Source organism: Tiliqua scincoides, chromosome 5 (assembly GCF_035046505.1).
Source record: "Tiliqua scincoides isolate rTilSci1 chromosome 5, rTilSci1.hap2, whole genome shotgun sequence".
Lineage (NCBI taxonomy): Eukaryota > Metazoa > Chordata > Lepidosauria > Squamata > Scincidae > Tiliqua > Tiliqua scincoides.
This window is the reverse complement of record NC_089825.1, coordinates 58,002,052-58,019,727: the sequence shown is the minus strand read 5'-3', so window position 1 is coordinate 58,019,727 and position 17,676 is coordinate 58,002,052. Positions and strand designations below refer to the sequence as shown.

At 43.8% G+C, this 17,676-nt stretch overlaps 1 protein-coding gene across 2 annotated transcripts in view; it reads left to right on the top strand.

Annotated features, from left to right (window-relative positions):
- Positions 1–17,676, top strand: part of ELMO1 (engulfment and cell motility 1) — a 351,127-nt gene that overhangs the window by 63,761 nt on the left and 269,690 nt on the right. For both annotated transcript variants that reach the window (XM_066627043.1, XM_066627044.1), the window contains exon 3: positions 16,152–16,192. In XM_066627043.1, the coding sequence (XP_066483140.1) occupies positions 16,152–16,192 (41 nt within the window). The remainder of the gene's footprint in view (positions 1–16,151; positions 16,193–17,676) is intronic.

Sequence of the window (17,676 nt, the reverse complement as noted above, 5' to 3'; positions counted from 1 at the left end):
ACATGGTACCTAACTGATGTTTAACTTGCTTAAACGAGGGATGAAATGAACTTGTTTCTTTATCAGTCCTCTTGTCTATTTATATGAAGTTGCTACCAGTGGTTTCTTGATGTGGTTAAAACCAAAAATGGAGTCAGGTGGGGTGCACAGAACTGTGATACAGAATTTTAAAAATATAGGTGAACTGGTGGGGTGGGGAAATGAGGCTGTCAGCTGTAGATTATTTATCTGAATTGTGGAGTTTTCTTGTTGGCAGTTGCAGTCTCTGCTGCCTGGGGCTGTAACAGCTATACTTGGGTGGTGGGAATAACTCTGTGCTACTTGCTGCATACCATAAAGGGAAATATTTCTCCTGCAACTCATAACAGCTGAAAGGAATGCCCTAGACAAGATAGACATCCATCTCACCTCCCACGTTTTCTTGTGAGTTACTCCTGTACTATACTCCCAAGGCCCAGTGCCAGAGCATTGGGTTCAGGCCAAAGCTCAGTGCCAGTGCATATACTATACATACAGAAGGATACAGGTCCAATCCCTCACATCTCCAGCTGTGGCTAGAAAAGACCCCTGTCTGAAACTCTGGAGGCTAGGGAAGGGTGGACAATATTGAGCTACATGGACAAATGGTCCTACTCTGCAGAAGGCAACCTTCTGTGTTCCTATGACATAAGAACATAAGAAGAGCCCCGCTGGATCAGGCCATAGGCCCATCTAGTCCAGCTTCCTGTATCTCACAGTGGCCCACCAAATGCCTCAGGGAGCGCACAAGACAACAAGAGACCTGCATCCTGGTGCCCTCCCTTGCACCTGACATTCTGACATAGCCCATTTCTAAAATCAGGAGGTTGCACATACCCATTATGGCTTGTAATCCGTAATGGATTTTTCCTCCAGAAACTTGTCCAATCCCCTTTTAAAGGCATCTAGGCCAAATGCCTTTACCACATGCTGCGGCAAGGAGTTCCACAGACCAACCACATGCTGAGTAAAGAAATAGATGTAGCTGTTCCAGTACAAGCTATTATTCCTGTAGCACTAGTATCTTTTGCTACCACTGCACCACAGAGCATGGAACACTTTATAAATTTAAGGTAGGGCTATGGTGAAGTTGATCCAGGCCTTGTTTCAGCACCCTTTCTACACTGTAAGAAAAAGCATTCAAGTGTCAAAATTTCACACAGCAAAAAAAACAAAAATAAAAAAACATTTATGTAGCTAATTTCCCAACCAGAAATAATTTTTTAAAAATCCTAGTATAGGTAAGGTAGCTGACTGGATCATACAACCTCATGAGACCTTTTCAGGCATGTGTGTTTCCAGTCTGGGTTGCATCTGGCCTGTGGCAAATGGATCATCTTAATAGTCTTGTCACAATCAATTTACACACACCACAATTCAGCTCACCTCAGGGAAGTTTGCAGTGACATTCCGTCTCCTTATTGCTGCTTGTGGCAAAAAGTGTGCTATGTACAGCAGCCCAGGCTGGGAAATTAAAGTAGTTGAACATGTGGAGAAGGAATGTGTAAACTGGCTGAGACTCTTGCCAATTCTGGTCAGAGACATTGGTCTCTGAGAGCTTCTTAAAAAGATAGAGTGCAGATGATAGAAGAAAAAAAAGTGGTGTCTGCCAGATATTCTCAAAACATGTGCAGTGAGAGGAGCTGATGTGTGTTTTGAAAAATTAGGTTACCCCAACTTACTATTATTCTGTTCTTGTGGCAAGGAGGCCCCATGTAGCACTGGCACTGGGAATCAGTGGAATCAACACAGGTTGATCCTTTAATGATCATCATTATTCATTGATATGATATCATCAGCATACATGGTGCTTTACACAGATTGAGAAGACTGATCCTTGTTGCAAGGGACTTGCAATCTAGATAGACCCAAGGGAAACAGAGGAAAGTAGGGGAGTCATGTAGGCTGGAACAGGCAGGGTGGAATAAACGGCTATGTCAGTTACCTGAACTTAAGCGTGGCTACTCTGGTTGATTTAAGGCCCAGTCCCATCCAACTTTCCAGCACTGATGCAGCCATTCCAATGGGGCGTGTCCTTCGTCCATGGGACTGTTCTCTTACCTTAGGACTGTATTGTGGCTGCATTGGTGCTTTAAATTTGAATAGAATTGGGCCGTAAGGTGTTGGTGCCGAAGATGTTACAGGAAAGGTAAGCTTTAAGAAGGGATTTAAAGGATGTAAGAGCAGGAGGCATTGTAGAGGAGTTCCTGAAACTCAAAGCAGAATCTGTTGTGTTCCAGTCATTGACCAGACCAAAATCTGCTTAGCTTCAGCAAGTTGGCTGTATCATAAGACCATGCTTTGGGACTCTATTGGGAAGCAGTATTCTTAATTGAATTATCCCACCTTTAGAGGAAAAATGCAACCCCCTCCCACTGTTTTGAGAAATAATTGCAAAAATAACATTTGTCTCTTTGAAAATCAGAGTGATGTGTACCTCCAGTTTTAATATGGGGCAGGGAGGGACATTTTGTGTTTCAGGTCCTAAAAGTTTGGGAACCTCTGATCTAGGCAAAACTAATAAAAAGTGTGCAGTGCTTGAACATGTGTTCACCATAGAAAGTGAAGGAGTTGCCTAGACAACACTATTTAGTAGCACAAATAAGAGGGTTGAAGTTCTTTTTGAGCTACTCATGCCACACCAGGTCATTACTGCTGATGGAAATAGATGTAATTATATCCTTAGGGGAGCCAGGGGAGTCGTATGGCAACAGCTCCCCCCCGTTTTTTGGCATTGTGTTGCAGTGTGAAAACACTTTGTTACCACTGTTTGCTCTTGATGCTATTGGTCATACTGGTGCATCCCAGAACTAATTTACATTTATATTACTAAGATTAAATTCCTCAATAAAAGGCATGAAGTTATTAATCTAACTTTGCAAAACTTTTGCCATCGCCAGAAGCTTCTGGAAATTTTATAGAGGCTCTCATATTGGCACCATGTAAAGTGCACATTACAGAGACCATATGTAACATTTCATGCTAAGCCTTTTCTTAAGCGGTGACTTTTTAAGCTTAGTTGAAGTCTTATCCTCTCAGAGGCTTCCTGAGGGCTGGACCTGTGCTTTCTGTTTTCATTTGTTATCCCCTCACTTTTCTCATAAATGGATTTTACTGAGACAATTGAGAAAGGGAAAGAGAGGTTATCTGAAGTAATGTCTCCCCTCTGGTATCAGAATAATGTTGTGTGTTTTGTGATGTGCTGTAGACCAACTACATAACAATCTATGGATCTCTCAAGCTCCCCGAAACCCAAGTTGTGAGGGGCATTCCATCTTGAATTATGAAAGCCTCATTTATGTGAAATTCTGCAAGGCTCTTGTGTCAACCATAGTCCAGCCATATTTGGAAGGAAAGAGTATAAGAACATAAGAACAGCCCCACTGGATCAGGCCATAGGCCCATCTAGTCCAGCTTCCTGTATCTCACAGTGGCCCCACCAAATGCCCCAGGGAGCACACCAGATAACAAGAGACCTCATCCTGGTGCCTTCCCTTGCATCTGGCATTCTGACATAGCCCATTTCTAAAATTAGGGGGTTGTACATACACATCATGGCTTGTAACCCGTAATGGATTTTTCCTCCAGAAACTTGTCCAATCCCCTTTTAAAGGCGTCCAGGCCAGACGCCATCACCACATCCTGTGGCAAGGAGTTCCACAGACCAACCACACACTGAGTAAAGAAATATTTCCTTTTGTCTGTTCTAACTCTCCCAACACTCAATTTTAGTGGATGTCCCCTGGTTCTGGTGTTATGTGAGAGTGTAAAGAGCAACTCTCTATCCACTCTGTCCATCCCCTGCATAATTTTGTATGTCTCAATCATGTCCCCCCTCAGACACCTCTTTTCTAGGCTGAAGAAGCCCAAATGCCGTAGCCTTTCCTCCTAAGGAAGGTGCCCCAGCCCAGTAATCATCTTAGTCACTCTCTTTTGCACCTTTTCAATTTCCAGTATGTCCTTTTTGAGATGTGGCGACCAGAACTGGACACAATACTCCAGGTGTGGCCTTACCATAGATTTGTACAATGGCATTATAATATTAGCCGTTTTGTTCTCAATACCTTTTCAAATGATCCAAAGCATAGAATTGGCCTTCTTCACTGCCACCGCACATTGGGTCGACACTTTCTTTGATCTGTCCACCACCACCCCAGAACTCATCAGCCTATATGTAAAGTTTTGATTTTTGGATCTCTGTTTGGAGAGGGTGTGGAACTCTGAAGGAACACTTCCTCTATAAAACTGGACCCCCCCCCCCCAAGCTGTATCAGAGTGCACCTGGAGCTCTACCTCCAGGAGCAACTCATCTCTCCAAAGGAAACTCCTTTGAAGTTACTCAGGAACTCTAGCCACATGCACATAACTTTGTGAGTAGCACTGTAAGATGGGGCTAGTCTAAGCCCATCAAGGCATCACACAGACGCCTGTGTGGATGACCTAGACTAGAGCAACAATCCTGCAAGCAAAATTCAGGTGAACTATGATAGCCTTTTAAAGGGCAAACTATATTTTATGCATACTTGATGTAACATGGCTCTAATGACCACTTTTCCTTCAAGACAAATTGTTTGAAGAGGAAGGTGAAGTTGTAGAGGTTGGAAAAGAGGTTGTTAATCCTTTCTCAGCAAACTGTTTTCCTGCTCCAAATCCTCTCCCAACCGCTGCCCTGCCCATATGCATAACTGTCTCTGCTTGGAGGCTTGTGGGAAGAAGAACCTTTCAAAGTGGAATTTGAAGTGGGAAAAAGGCCTGTAGGGAAAAGGATTGAGTGTCCTTATCCATTTAAAGAACATAAGCCCTCCTGAATCAGGCCAAGGGCCCATCTAGTCCAGCTTCCTGTATCACACGGTGGCCCACCAAATGCCTCAGGGAGCACTCAAGATAACATGATGTCTGTATCTTGTTGCCCCTCTTTTGCATCTGGCATACAGAGATAGGCTATCTCTAAAACCCAGAGGTTGCATACAATCTTCGTGACTTGTAACCTTTGCTGGATTTTTCCTCCATAAAGTTGTCCAATCACCTTTCAAAGGCATCTAGGCCAGGTGCCATCACCATATCCTGTGGCAAGGTGTTCCACAGATTAATTACATGGTGGGTTTTTGTCTGTGTTCTCTCTCTCACTGTATATATATATCAGTAGGTAGGTAGACAGATATAGAAAGTCTTTTCAAGTATTTGTTTAAAATGTCAAGGGAACAAGTGACTGATGCAGAAGTTGGCTTAAATAAATGAAAAGAGGAGCATAGCTGTTCAAAATGAATTATCTTTCAGGGCAATTATTAGTTAGACCACACTAGGCATGTTGCTGCTAACATGTAATGGTGTGTGACTTGAGGTTTTGGAAAGATTAGTTCTTTAAGGCCTGCTGTGCCCCACAAAGGAACAATGCACAATGTGTTAAAATGTACCCTGTGATGCTGCTGAAGAGGTGGGATGATGTAAGGTAATCGCTGGCCCTTGCTTTTCCTTTCTTTTCCTGTCAAAATTGCTCTTGCTTTTTGCCTGCTTGTTCCTGGCACACAGAGGAAAACCTAGATTGGTTTCACAAAAGTTGAGAAATACACTGAAGGAGTACAAAGACCGGTTTGAGATCATTCCTGGCTTTGAATGGATGAATGGAATCAGCTGCTTAAGCTAATTTGAACAAGCGGTATTTTACGTAGCACTTTTTGAATGTACACTGCAGAAAAGGCTCACTAGTGGATTGGTGTGGAGAGCACCCTGCATATGCCTCATTCCCACCTGTTCTCTCTGCAGGCAGCTTCATCTCGTTTGCAACCATGTGCCTTACCACCACTGCCTTGTCCCTCTGTGGGCAATTTTTAAAAGTTCATGCCTCCAATGTGGGAGGGTCTTGAGCTGGCCTTGATACAAGGTGCTCCACTTCCTTAATAGTCACATTCTGTATTGGTTATCTTTACAACAGACCCCACAAGTGTAAGTCAGTATTATTATTTTATTTAAATTGTCAATATTATTATCTCCATGTTGCAAATGGAAGGACTGAGGCTAAGAGAGCAGGGGCTTGCTTATGGCTGCCAAGTGAGCTTGTGGCTGTCCTGATATTTGAACCAGGGACTTTGTGGCACACAAAATCCAGAGTGTTGTGGTGCCAACAAATTCTTGCATTTTTTGGGATGGTGGCACAACCAAAGGACCTTGGAAATGTTTAAAAACAAAACACCTGTGTGGATATTATGACAGAAATAGTAGAGAATTTGCAAGTAGTTTTATTGGGAGAGGGCAGCTAGAAAGTCGATTGCAGTTGTCCCAGAAGCTAGAAACTTGTAGTATTTTGCAGGAAGACAGCAGCTGGTTCTAAAATCATGATAAAGTCTCCCCATGCTTGGGCCCTGAGAAGGTAATCAAAGTCTTTTGAAAGTTCAGGTGAATCCCAGGGACATGCAAAAACTAAGGACAAGCAAGCATGTATAAACATTGTAATGTAATGTGTGTCATGACCTCTAAATGTTATTTAAAGGTGGAGAGTTCAAGAAGCATATCCAAGATAGTGCGTTGAGATGAAGGCCGTGGATTAGCTATTTGGACAGTGTTTCATGTCTGTGAATTGTAGGTGGCTGTGATGGTCCGTTGGAAGAAAACTCCACAGCCCAAAGTAAGGTAAAGCTTGAAAGACTGACCAAAAAAGCGTCAGTGAGCTTTGAATCCTATAGAATTCTTCACCGGGCCTGACTGAGAGTTCTCTAGAACTCAAAAGACTGCAGTTTGATGCTTTCTTACTTTTGTTTGGGCCTAAGAAATGTTTTACCTTATTTTGGATTGGTGATGTATATATAAGTGAAGCCCTAGTTTTTTTTAGCATGGCAAAGTTGTGCAAATCCACTGTTAAGTCTGACAAGTTTATCTGAGGAAAGTTGTCTGGTCTGGAGGTGGGGAGATGGTTTTTCTCTGCAATTAATTTCTTTATATCCCAGTTTCTATTGGTACATAATAGTTTCATCAGTAAACATTTTACTATTTCAGTTATTGAGCTGATAGTTGATTTGGAAAAGGCTTGGGCGACTTGGGCCGGGCACACCGGTCAGATATTGTGCCCTGCCAGCTGCTTGTAGAAACACCCTACTTTCACAGGTTGGCAAGAAACAAAAAATGGAGTTTTATCGTATGGCTGGCAGCTCATACTGCATGGCGGGCTTGAATGCATATGCTTTGGAGCATGCAAGACTTATAGGCCTAGTTCAGAGAACATGCTTTTTCCTAGAATTCTGCTTATGTCTGGGGCATGTTCTGAAGGCAAATGATGCAGTCATTTGATTGAAGCTAAGCAGGTCTCCTTTTGGTCAGTGCCTACATGGGACATAGTCTGGGAAGCCTTTCTAGGTTGCCTGGATCTTCATGGAGGGACAATGGGAAATAACTTGAATGATTGAATTCTAAACCTGATGTCAAGGGTCATCTAATCAAACTGCTTATAGTGATGAGATTCTTTAGACCTGAATGAACCCTAGTTAGGTGGTCAGGAGAAGGTGATTCTCCTAACCTTTCTGGGCACTTGGAACTCATAGGAGCTGAAAATAACATAAAGGTGACATAAATCAAACCCCCTGCCCTAAGGGAGGATCCAATAATCCTACCCCAATAATCCATATTGCAGTATATAGATTCAGATGATGTGCTGGTGTTTCTCTCAGAACTGGGCGCACTGCAGCTCTGGGCAGTTAGTGAGGTAGCTAGGCTTGGGCAGCCAAGAACTTGTAAGAATTCTCAGAAATGACTTACTGACATGAGTGATGACGAGTGGCAGCCCCCTTCCCCCCCCCAACTATATCTGCAAGGGCCTCAACAGCGTGCACCAGGCTTGGTTTGTCCATTCACAAGCCAAGAATTGTGGGTTTGGGTTTTGCTTGTTTTGCTTAAGAAGCATTAGTATAGTTTAGAAATAATCACTTGTTTGTAGTAAATCAGATTGTTGAACTGGGTGGGGATTAACGTAATGAAAAACAATCCTTCTCCTTGACACCAGGCAAATATTTATAGTTGGAAAAATGACTATTTTGAAGAGGTTTGTTGACTGGTGATGACATTTGGGGAGAGGCCTTTGCTCTTCTTTGCATTGTTAAACAAAGGACTGATTGTTTTGTTTCCTGTTTTATTTTAAAGTACATCAAATTTCACTTTGTTCTAAACGTTGGGGTTCTTTTTAATGTTTCTGCATCAGGCAATATGGAGATTGGTGCTCAGAAAAGCTTCTGGATACGTAGTGGGAGAGAACAGCAATACTAGTTGCAAACCCAGCTGTCCCTCTCAGAGACAGGGGCTCTTTTGTTGGCCGCGGGAGTGGGGAGAGAGTGCATGTGTGACATGTTGTAGTAATACTTGTGTTGCACTTTTGATCTTGCTTGCTTGCCAAGGTCTGCTCTGCAGCCACGAGTTCTCTAACTCAGAGCTTGTGGAAGCCTTCCTGGAGTGCTCTAAGAGCATCTTGCTTACAGCTGTTAATGTTTTTGCTCTGGAGACAAATCTTGTGCTATTAAAAAAAAAACAAGGGAAGCCCTTTGTCTTGGGGGAAAATGCTGCTCTTGAGAGGGAATGTAGAGGCAGATTAGGTGAATGTCATTGCCTTGTTTGATTTTTGTGTGTTTTGTTAAGTTGGAAGATTCTCTTTCATGGTAGGGATGAGTATCTGTAATGTGCTAAGTAGCTCCTAAAAGATTAAGATCAGATTGCATGTCCCTGAGAAGCTGTGTCTATTTCTGTTGTTGCTAAAGAAAAAGGTGTCAGCCACCTTGAAGGACTGCCTTTTGTTTTGACAGTGTCCTTGTCTTTTTCTCTTTTTCTTTTCAAGAAAAAGAGTCTGTAGAAGTGGGCTTGTCAGGCATCAGGTAACCAGTAACCAAAAATTCAGCTGCAGTCTAGTGTTAGCTTCTGACCCTGTCCACCTACCTCTGTGCATACTTCCACTTATTTCCTTCCCACTGCTGGGAGCTGGCTGAGCTTGACTATGCCGCTCCTTCTGTAGTAGTGTGTTCCACTTCTGGCATTTTGGGTCTTTGGTCATTTTGATCAGCTTCATGCAATATTCTCTGGCCTGGAAATGTTGAATGCCAAGAAAGTGACCTCCTTGGGAGGAGCGCCTCTCCCATTGTCCTGGCAGCTTTGGGACTTAAGTGGCATTTAGTGGGGGAAGGTGGCGGAATGCGTGCCAGCCAGCAGTCCTTTGCTTCTCATTCTTCACAGGGTGCTGCCACTGGCTCTCTTCATGCTCACTTGTGCCCCCTTCCCTATTACCCTTTTGGCTGCCTCTTCACTTCTCCCCACCTTGTTCTTTTCAAGTGGCAAGAATAGGGGTGGCCTGGCTTGGGTTGGAGGGAGTGGCAGAGCTGTGTGTGGGGGCAGTGGAGGCAGCAGCAACAAATGAAGCACCGTTGTCGCTGTGGTAAGGGTAATAGGCAATGGGGTTCAAGAAAAATCAAGGCGGAATGTCAGGCTTACTTGGGGCCAGGCTTCAAGGAGGCTGGGGGTGGGTCTGCTCCTTATACTTTGATGCCATCACCTACTAAAAGGACTTCATCGTTATGGAGGTCATATGGGACATAAATATTCCTCCCCCCACCCCATGGGTGAAAACATGGTCAAACTTTTTGTTGTCTCAGATTAGGGTCACCAGAGGCCAGCTGAAATTGCACCAGGAGCCAAATCTGCTCAGTGGCTTCACCCTGGTTTTAAAGGATGGAAGAAGTTGTGCAGAGCTCCAGTAGCTGGGAACTAAATTTCATCCACCGAAATGTCCCCCCTTTTTGCACCACTCTTTAAAGCACATGAGCCCAGTTTCAACAGGTAATTCCACCTCGGTCCTCATATTTGCAACAAATGGAAAACACTACCCCTGCTGTTGTTCCCCTTTCCATGCCAGGGCCTCCAGATGGTTCCTGTCCCTTCTTCCTAAAAGGACATTTTTGTAGAGTAACTCAGGGTTTTTAGGCCCGTAATTCAAGCCATGTTCCTAGTTAAAGTTGTATAACTGAAACCCAGATGCTTCCTAACTAAGAACTGCATCCTTTTGATTATGATTGTAATGGCACAGATCTGCCGGTCAATTGCAGATCTGGCCAACTAGGGAACCACAGAATTTGCTTGTTAAGGTGGTTGCATTGAAGTTGCGGTAATGTGTGTTCAGAGTTGTCCTCCAGGCTGACTTCTGTACATTGGCTGTGGAACAGTTCATCCCCTGACCACACCGAACTGGTCAGAAGCACAAACAAGCCTTTGTCAAGCAAAACAGAGCAGGTTTGTTGGCTTCTGGTGGCCTCTGCTATCAAAGTACCTCATCTTTGTGACAATCTCTTTATTTGATATCCAACAAATGGCTGTTGTGTGTGCTCTCTGTGTGGTTCCCCCCCTTTTTCCTAGGGACAAATGTGTTTGTTTACAGCAGTGTTCAGAATGTTGTGACATCTCCAGACCAGACAGTGTTCTTTCTATTTTTGGGACTGTGAACCAAATAACACTAACTTTAGCCAGACCATATGGTACCAGGCAGACTTGATGCACTGCAGATTCACAGCTAAGTAAAGAATGTGTTTTCCTGAAAATGTGATAGCTTTTTGGTGGCTAACTTGTTGAGATAGTTGAGAGAAGATGATGTTGAATGGTATATGCATGCAATAGAGCCTATTTCATTCATTCATTCATTCATTCATTCATTCCGTGATTTGTACCGTGCCTTTCAGTTTTCAATAGGGTCTCTAAGGGCCCAATCCTATCCAATTTTCCAGCACCAGTGCAGTTGCAATGCAGCCCCAAAGTAAAGGAACAAATTCTCCCATACCTTAAGGAGGCCTCTGTGACTGCTGCCCCACCACAAGATGCAGTGCATGCCCCATTGGCACAGCTGCACTGGCACTGGAAAATTGGATAGGATTGAACCCTAAGATGGCTCACAACTGAAGAATAGAAACAACCACAAAAGCAAAGTCAAAAAAGATAATAACCAACCACAGAGCCATTAAAATATATTGTAACAAATGAAAAACCTAAAGCAGCTAGGGAGCAGAATAAATTTGGCAGGCAGCCAAGTCAGTTGACATCCCTGGTGGAGCAAAAATGTCTTCACCAGATATGTAAAGCAAGGGGGTCAGGCAGACCTGCCTACAGCTTGGAGGCAGCAACTATGAAGGCTCTGTCCCAGATCACATCCAATCAGGCCTGAGGAAGGAGGGTAAAGTCCGAGGCCTGAGCAACGACAAAACAAAATAAATAGTGCAAAGTAAATTTATTACAAAATAAATTTGGGTATCTCAGTCTCAGCCTATCCAGGGCTGCGTTTCCATTACACTGTTAATCCACTTTCAATGCACTTCTATTACCATTCTGGAGACTGTAGTTTAAGGCTAGTTCTAACAGCTCTCATTTCTTAACCAACTACAGTCCTTCCAGAATTCATTGGGTTAATAGAAGTAACCTGAATATGCCATGAGGTAAAATCTGTTGAAAGCTATCCAGACAAAGAGAATAAGCAGCTCCAGCAGGCACAACATCAGGGCTTGCTCTCAATGTCAAATCCAAGTCAGAATGAATGTGTGTAACTTCATCTGTGAAATACCTTGCAAACTGTCTGTCTGTCTGTCTGTCTGTCTGTCTGTCTGTCTGTCTGTCTGTCTGTCTGTCTGTCATTTATACCCTTGCTTTCCACCCACTTAGGACCCTCAAGGCGGCTTGCAAAATAATGCATCAATACAATGATGCATAAAACAAGGGACATATCACAGGGAAAACAGACAATTCTCCACCTTCATTTTGACAACCACGGTGTAAAAAGCCTCTCACAACTTCAGTGTAAAAAGCCTCTCTGTTGAATGACTCTGTGCTAGTGCCACAGTCACAAAGAAGTCCATTTTCTTTGCCACCATCACAGCCATGGTGTAAGTTATAACATAAGCTCTAGCTATGTTTTGTGGACATAGTGAGACTTTCTTCACTGTTACCTCAGCTGTCATCCACCCCTCTTCTGTGCTTCTCTTTGGAAAATCATGGACTCAGATGAGGGGAGAGGGAAATGTAGAGTAATCGCATCAACCACCTGGTTCATCTCCCCATTTCAGAGGTCAACAAGGGATTTGGTAGGACCACCAGTGATAGGAAATTTTGCCAGAGCAGTTGGGAATTTTACTCAGATCCATCAGTCTCCAGCAACCAACCATTCTAACTGGTCCTTCATTCCTGCACTGGATGGTCAGGTGGTCCAGAAAACCCATTCCTGATCAGGTAGTGATCTGTTCATGCGAAAGGAGTCAGAATTACATCCTCCACATTCTGATAACCACCATTGTATCCAGTTCCAAACACCAATTTGGATGTGTGCCCTGCGAGGTGCACGGGGTCAGATATTATGAAACAGTTCTACAGTTGTCATGGAAGCCATGAGCTCTTGAGCAGCTTCACATACAGTATGGGTGACTTGGGGTGATTGTTGAAATCTACATAGCAGTCAGTCTGAGGAAAGTCAACACCATCGCCACCTGACAGGGAGGTAGTTGGGCAGTTTACCACCAGAATCTCTATTCTGTCTTGGTCACCTATCATAAAATGCACTTGCTCTAAATTAGGCAGTTGTTGGATAGGGTACCATTACAGGAGGATTAGGTCATTATAGATTTCCTGCAAAAACCACCACCACCCCTTCAACTGCACCTGCTGTTTCACTTGGACAACAAGCAGACAAAGCCAGGAGAGATTTACCCCTTCCTTTTCATCCAACCAGTTATATAAATCAGGTCAACATGTTCCCATAAAACAGGGATTCTTAACCAGAGGGTATCCATAGAATTAGATTCTGAATAACATAGGTCTTAATGCTAACCAAATTGGCATTTAAGTAACAGTAACTTAAAGCCAGGTGAGTTATTGGCAGGACTATCAACATTGAGAAAAGAGCCTGAAAAGGGAAGAACAAGCAGTTGTTTCTGTTTTCTTCTCAGTAATGGACTGCCCTAACCCAGACCCAGACCTTCCTCTATCCGTCACAGAACCAATTACAGCTTCTCATCCTCTCCCCACTCGTGATGACTGCTCAAAACACATCTGTCACCTTTAGCCATGCCCCTCAACAAAAGGAATGTCACTAAAAGAGACACCTGCACAGAATGCACCACAATCAAGCAGCATGAGGACAGCTACATTATGAATGCCCCCCATTAGCAAATCCAGCTAGAACAATCTGTAGGTTCTACCCCACAGAGGTACTATTGCCAACTCATTCAACGACCCTATGACCATCACTTTCCACCAGGAACAAACAAATTCTATATTCAAAACACACTTTAGTCATGATGCTTGACAGTTACCAGGAAGCAAGGAAGGCAGCTTAAAAGATCAAGTTGTTTACAAGTTGCTTTGTGCAGTGGTCTGTAAAATGTTTGTGATAGAATCTGAGGTTTTAACGTTTGACTATCTCAGCAATGCTATATGGAATATAAAGACCCTTTGATTCCCAGTACCTAATTTGTTACAGCATTGATGTCATGATCCTCTGGTGTTCTGCCTCTCCTCTGGTTCTGGTAGAAGGCAGGCTGAATGAGAGGAGTAGTGCCTAGAAGTTAGTGTGCATACACCCCTTTCTTGCTCCCCACTTTTCCTTTATTGGGCCAGTGGCTATACAAGGGAGAACCTTGGTAGTTTATTTGCCACTGCCACCTACCATCTCAGGTGACAGAGACCAGGCCGGGCGGGGGAGCCCATTCCCTGCACTGAACCTCAGGGGTTCTTATTGAAAATCAAACCCACGGTAGCACCTGACAAGCAAAGAGATGAGACAACCCACTGAATTGTGAACTTAGTTTATCTGTGAACATAGACAAGGCATCAAAATGTAACTATGGGTGCAGTCCTAACCAACTTTCCAACACTGACATAGCTGTGCCAATGGTGTGCACTGCGTCCTGCTGTGGGGAGGCAGTCAAGGGGGCCTCCTCTAGGTAAGGGCATGTTTGTGACCTTACCTTGGAGCTGCATTGCGGCTAGACCAATGCTGGAAAGTTGGTTACATTTGTGCCTAAATGTAAAAGTCTAAAAGAAAGGGAATTGAACCAAATAGAAAAAAGAGGATAGAAAAAGTACAAGCAGGCTGATGGAACAGGCCTGACTTGGCTATATGGACACAGAGCAGAGCTTTATCAAATGTATATAATAACCGGTAATGTCCAGCAGATTGAACTGGAAGATGATGGAATACAACCCACAAGCCCCCCCTCCAAATCACTTCGTGTTGCTAAATTGGGGGTGTTTGCAAGCTGAGTTGGAGTGAAGCAAAGCAATAATGTAACAGAAAATTCCTTAAGGCATCTGGCTGATTTTACAATCCACAGCACTACTTTATTCTAGGAACCTTTGGTCCTTGCACATACTGGAGACATAGTGGGTGCCTACTGTGTCCCATGACTTGGTTTTCTGATCAGAAGTAAAGCACACCTGAGCTTCCCTGTGCTTGGGCTTATAACCTAGGTTTGGTATCTTTGCCTGATAAGAGGAATAGAACCCATCTGACTTCTGCATCCTACCCCTTTTACCTGGACAGACGAGGTAGCTGCTCAGTGAGCAAGGCAGGCTTATAGCTAGGCTGAATAGGAACCCTGAAGGGCTCCAGTCCATATCCAGCACACGGCTGGTGAATAATGGAGTTCCCATCCCCCCAAAAGGAATGCTACAGTTGGATTTTCCAGTGGTGGTTCTACACAAGAGCCTTTGGGGAACTAGAAGTGACCAGAAAATAGGCAAAAAAATAAACAAACAAAAAAACCTAGACATTCAGCCCATGATAGTGTGTTTGTTCTTCTTTTGGTAACACTGAACAGTCCTGTTCCAGAGTTCTATTTCCTGGGAGCCAATGTGTAGGCAGCAAATCTGTTCGTTACAGTCTGGTCCTGCCCCAATTTTATTTTTAAAGCAAAAGAGGTGTGCCAGTAAGGTAGCTGAAATCTTCCTCTCAATTTCCCTGACACGGGGCACATACATAGTCTCTCCCAAACTGCTTTTCTTGTAGTCAAGCTCATATCTGCTTTATGGGTGTCTGCTGTAATGTCCAAAGGGAATCTTATGGAGGGGGGAGATGTGTAAAAGATTTTTCTGGTGGTTGGCAGCTAGTTTATGGGATGATCACTTGAAGGAGGAGAAGGAAGGGTTGGTGCCAGGTCCCATCTCCAAAAGGGATTGACAGCAAGTTGTTTTCACAACTTCCACTACACCCATGTATCCTTGCTTCTGGACTGGCAGTTGAGGGGCACCTTGTCCTTAGTCCTGGAGGGGCCACTTGCTGGTCCTTAATGTTGGTACATATGAAGCTTGCAGATCTCCTTTCTGCCTCCTGCTCTCACATGTTCCTTTCTGGACTTTTTTGTTGCCTTATGTAAAGGGGAAACAGGAAATGCCAACTTGTAAAGGCATCTTTAAGCAGAACTGAACTGTACAATTACAATGTACCGTATAGCATTTCTGAGTGTTCAGAACAATTTCTGTGATCATTGTTACCTTCTGTGTTTTAGATAGGAGATCCTAGACCAAAAGAGAATAGTTTGCTTGAGCCTAACTAGTGAGTTCATGGGCTAACGTGAGACGCGATTTCAGCAGAGTTAGCCATTGCCCTACAGCAGAATCAGTATCTTAAATCCATGTATGCCACCTTTACTTGACTGTGGATCATGCTTTAAATGTGACCAACTTGTTTCATTTCACTAAACCAGGGTGGTCCAACTTTTGGCAACCAGGGGAACCCACGTGTCCCTCAGCTGTGCTGACCCGGAAGTATTTGGCGGTGATATGATGACATCACTGCCAAATACTTCAGTGTCCCTAACCGCTGGTAGGCTCAGATTGCAAGCAGTGGAGGTGGGTTTGGCAGGGCTTTTCAATCTCCCTGCCGTACCATTCCAACTTCTCCTTCAAAGGAGAAGCTGGAATGGCGTGTCAGGGAGACTGAACAGCTTCTGAAGCAGGAGGAGGCAGTGGGGAGCTGCGGCCGAACTGTTGGAGGCTGCTAAGAAGGGCCTTGCAGGCTGCATGCAGCTCACAGGCCTCGTGTTGGACCACCATGCACTGAACAATTGGTTTTGTTTGGGAATTATATGCAGTACTGTGATCTCATACAATGATTTTCTTTTCTTTTTTTTCTTCAGAAAAAGCCTTTGTCTGTAATAATAAAGGAAGTTTGTGATGGGTAAGTTCTGCTTGTTGCTATACTTTCTTTCATCTCTCAAAATAAATAGCTCTCGAATAGATTTGATTCATTCAGATATCTCTCAGGATACTGGTTTTTAGTTCTGCTTCCTCTTTGTGTGTTGAGTTATTTAGACCTCTACTGGAATAAATGTGAATAAATAAAATGTGAATAAATAAGTGAACAGTCTATTAATTGTACTTAGAAAATTAAAAGACCTTGGGTGTGGATTTTAATTTCTCTTTCGTTTGTTTGTGGGATTATTTATTAATTTTTCACATTTTTATACAGCCCTCTCTCCAAAGAGCTCAGGGCGGTGTACACAGCTACTTCCCTCCTTTTGTCCTCACAACAACCCTGTGAGGTAGGTGAGGCTGAGAGAAAGTGACTGGTCCAAGGTCACCCAGGAAGCTTCATGGCTGAGGGGGATTTGAACCTGGATCTTCCAGGTCTAAGTCCACCTCCCAAACCATTACACCATCCTGGCTCATCCTGGTTCAAAGGAATGAAAAACTGGGTTATGTGAAAATTGTGGTCTTTAAAGCTCCTTTCCAGAGCAGTTGGAGAAGTTCTTAAAAATACAGTGCATGCTGTCTCCCAGTTACTGGACAGCTTTCAGTATTTGCTCACAATTTTTTTGAGTTATGAAGTTTGTGGTAGCGTGCCCTCAAGTTATTTGTGAACGTGGTGGTGGATGCACATGGCCAAATAGTAATTTTCAGGAAGTGGTAAGTGTTAGGGTTTCCAAGGTGCTGCACCTGGTGCTTAGGAGAATTTGCCAGGGAGACACTAAACAAATTAACTAGGGGCCCAATCGTATCCAATATTCCAGCAGCAAAGCAGCTGCAATGCAACCCTGAGGTAAGGGAATAAACATTTCCATACCTTGCGGAAGCCTCCATGATTTCTCCCCCTATCTCAGGATGCAATGCATGCCCCACTACCACAGCTGTATCAGTGCTGGGAAGTTGAATAGGATTGGACCCTAATGCCTGACACTGCAGTCCTATTCATGTCTACTCATAAATAAGCCCCATAGTTTTCAATGGGACTTACTTCCACATATGTGTGTATAGGATTGCAGCCTAAGGGTCCAATCCTATCCAACTTTCCAGCTGGTGTAGCCACAATACAGCCCCATGGTAAGGGAATACATGTTCCCATACCTTAAAAAGGCCCCAGTGACTGCCCCTCCATTGCAGAATGTAGCACACACTCCATTTGCACAATTGCACCAGCTCAGGAAAACTGGATAGAATTGAGCCCTTCATCTGATCTACATTTAGAAAAGTAGCTGCTTGATGTGCTCTGATATGCTTAGCCAATCTTTGGAATTTGTGCAGGGTTGCACCAACAGGAGCTGCTTAATTCCTCAAACATCTTGGGAATTGTTTACATTGCTTCTTGCGAATGGTTTACATTCTTGGGAATGGTTTGCATTGCTGCATCCATGGACATGGGGTGCCTGTAGGCACCTCCCATAG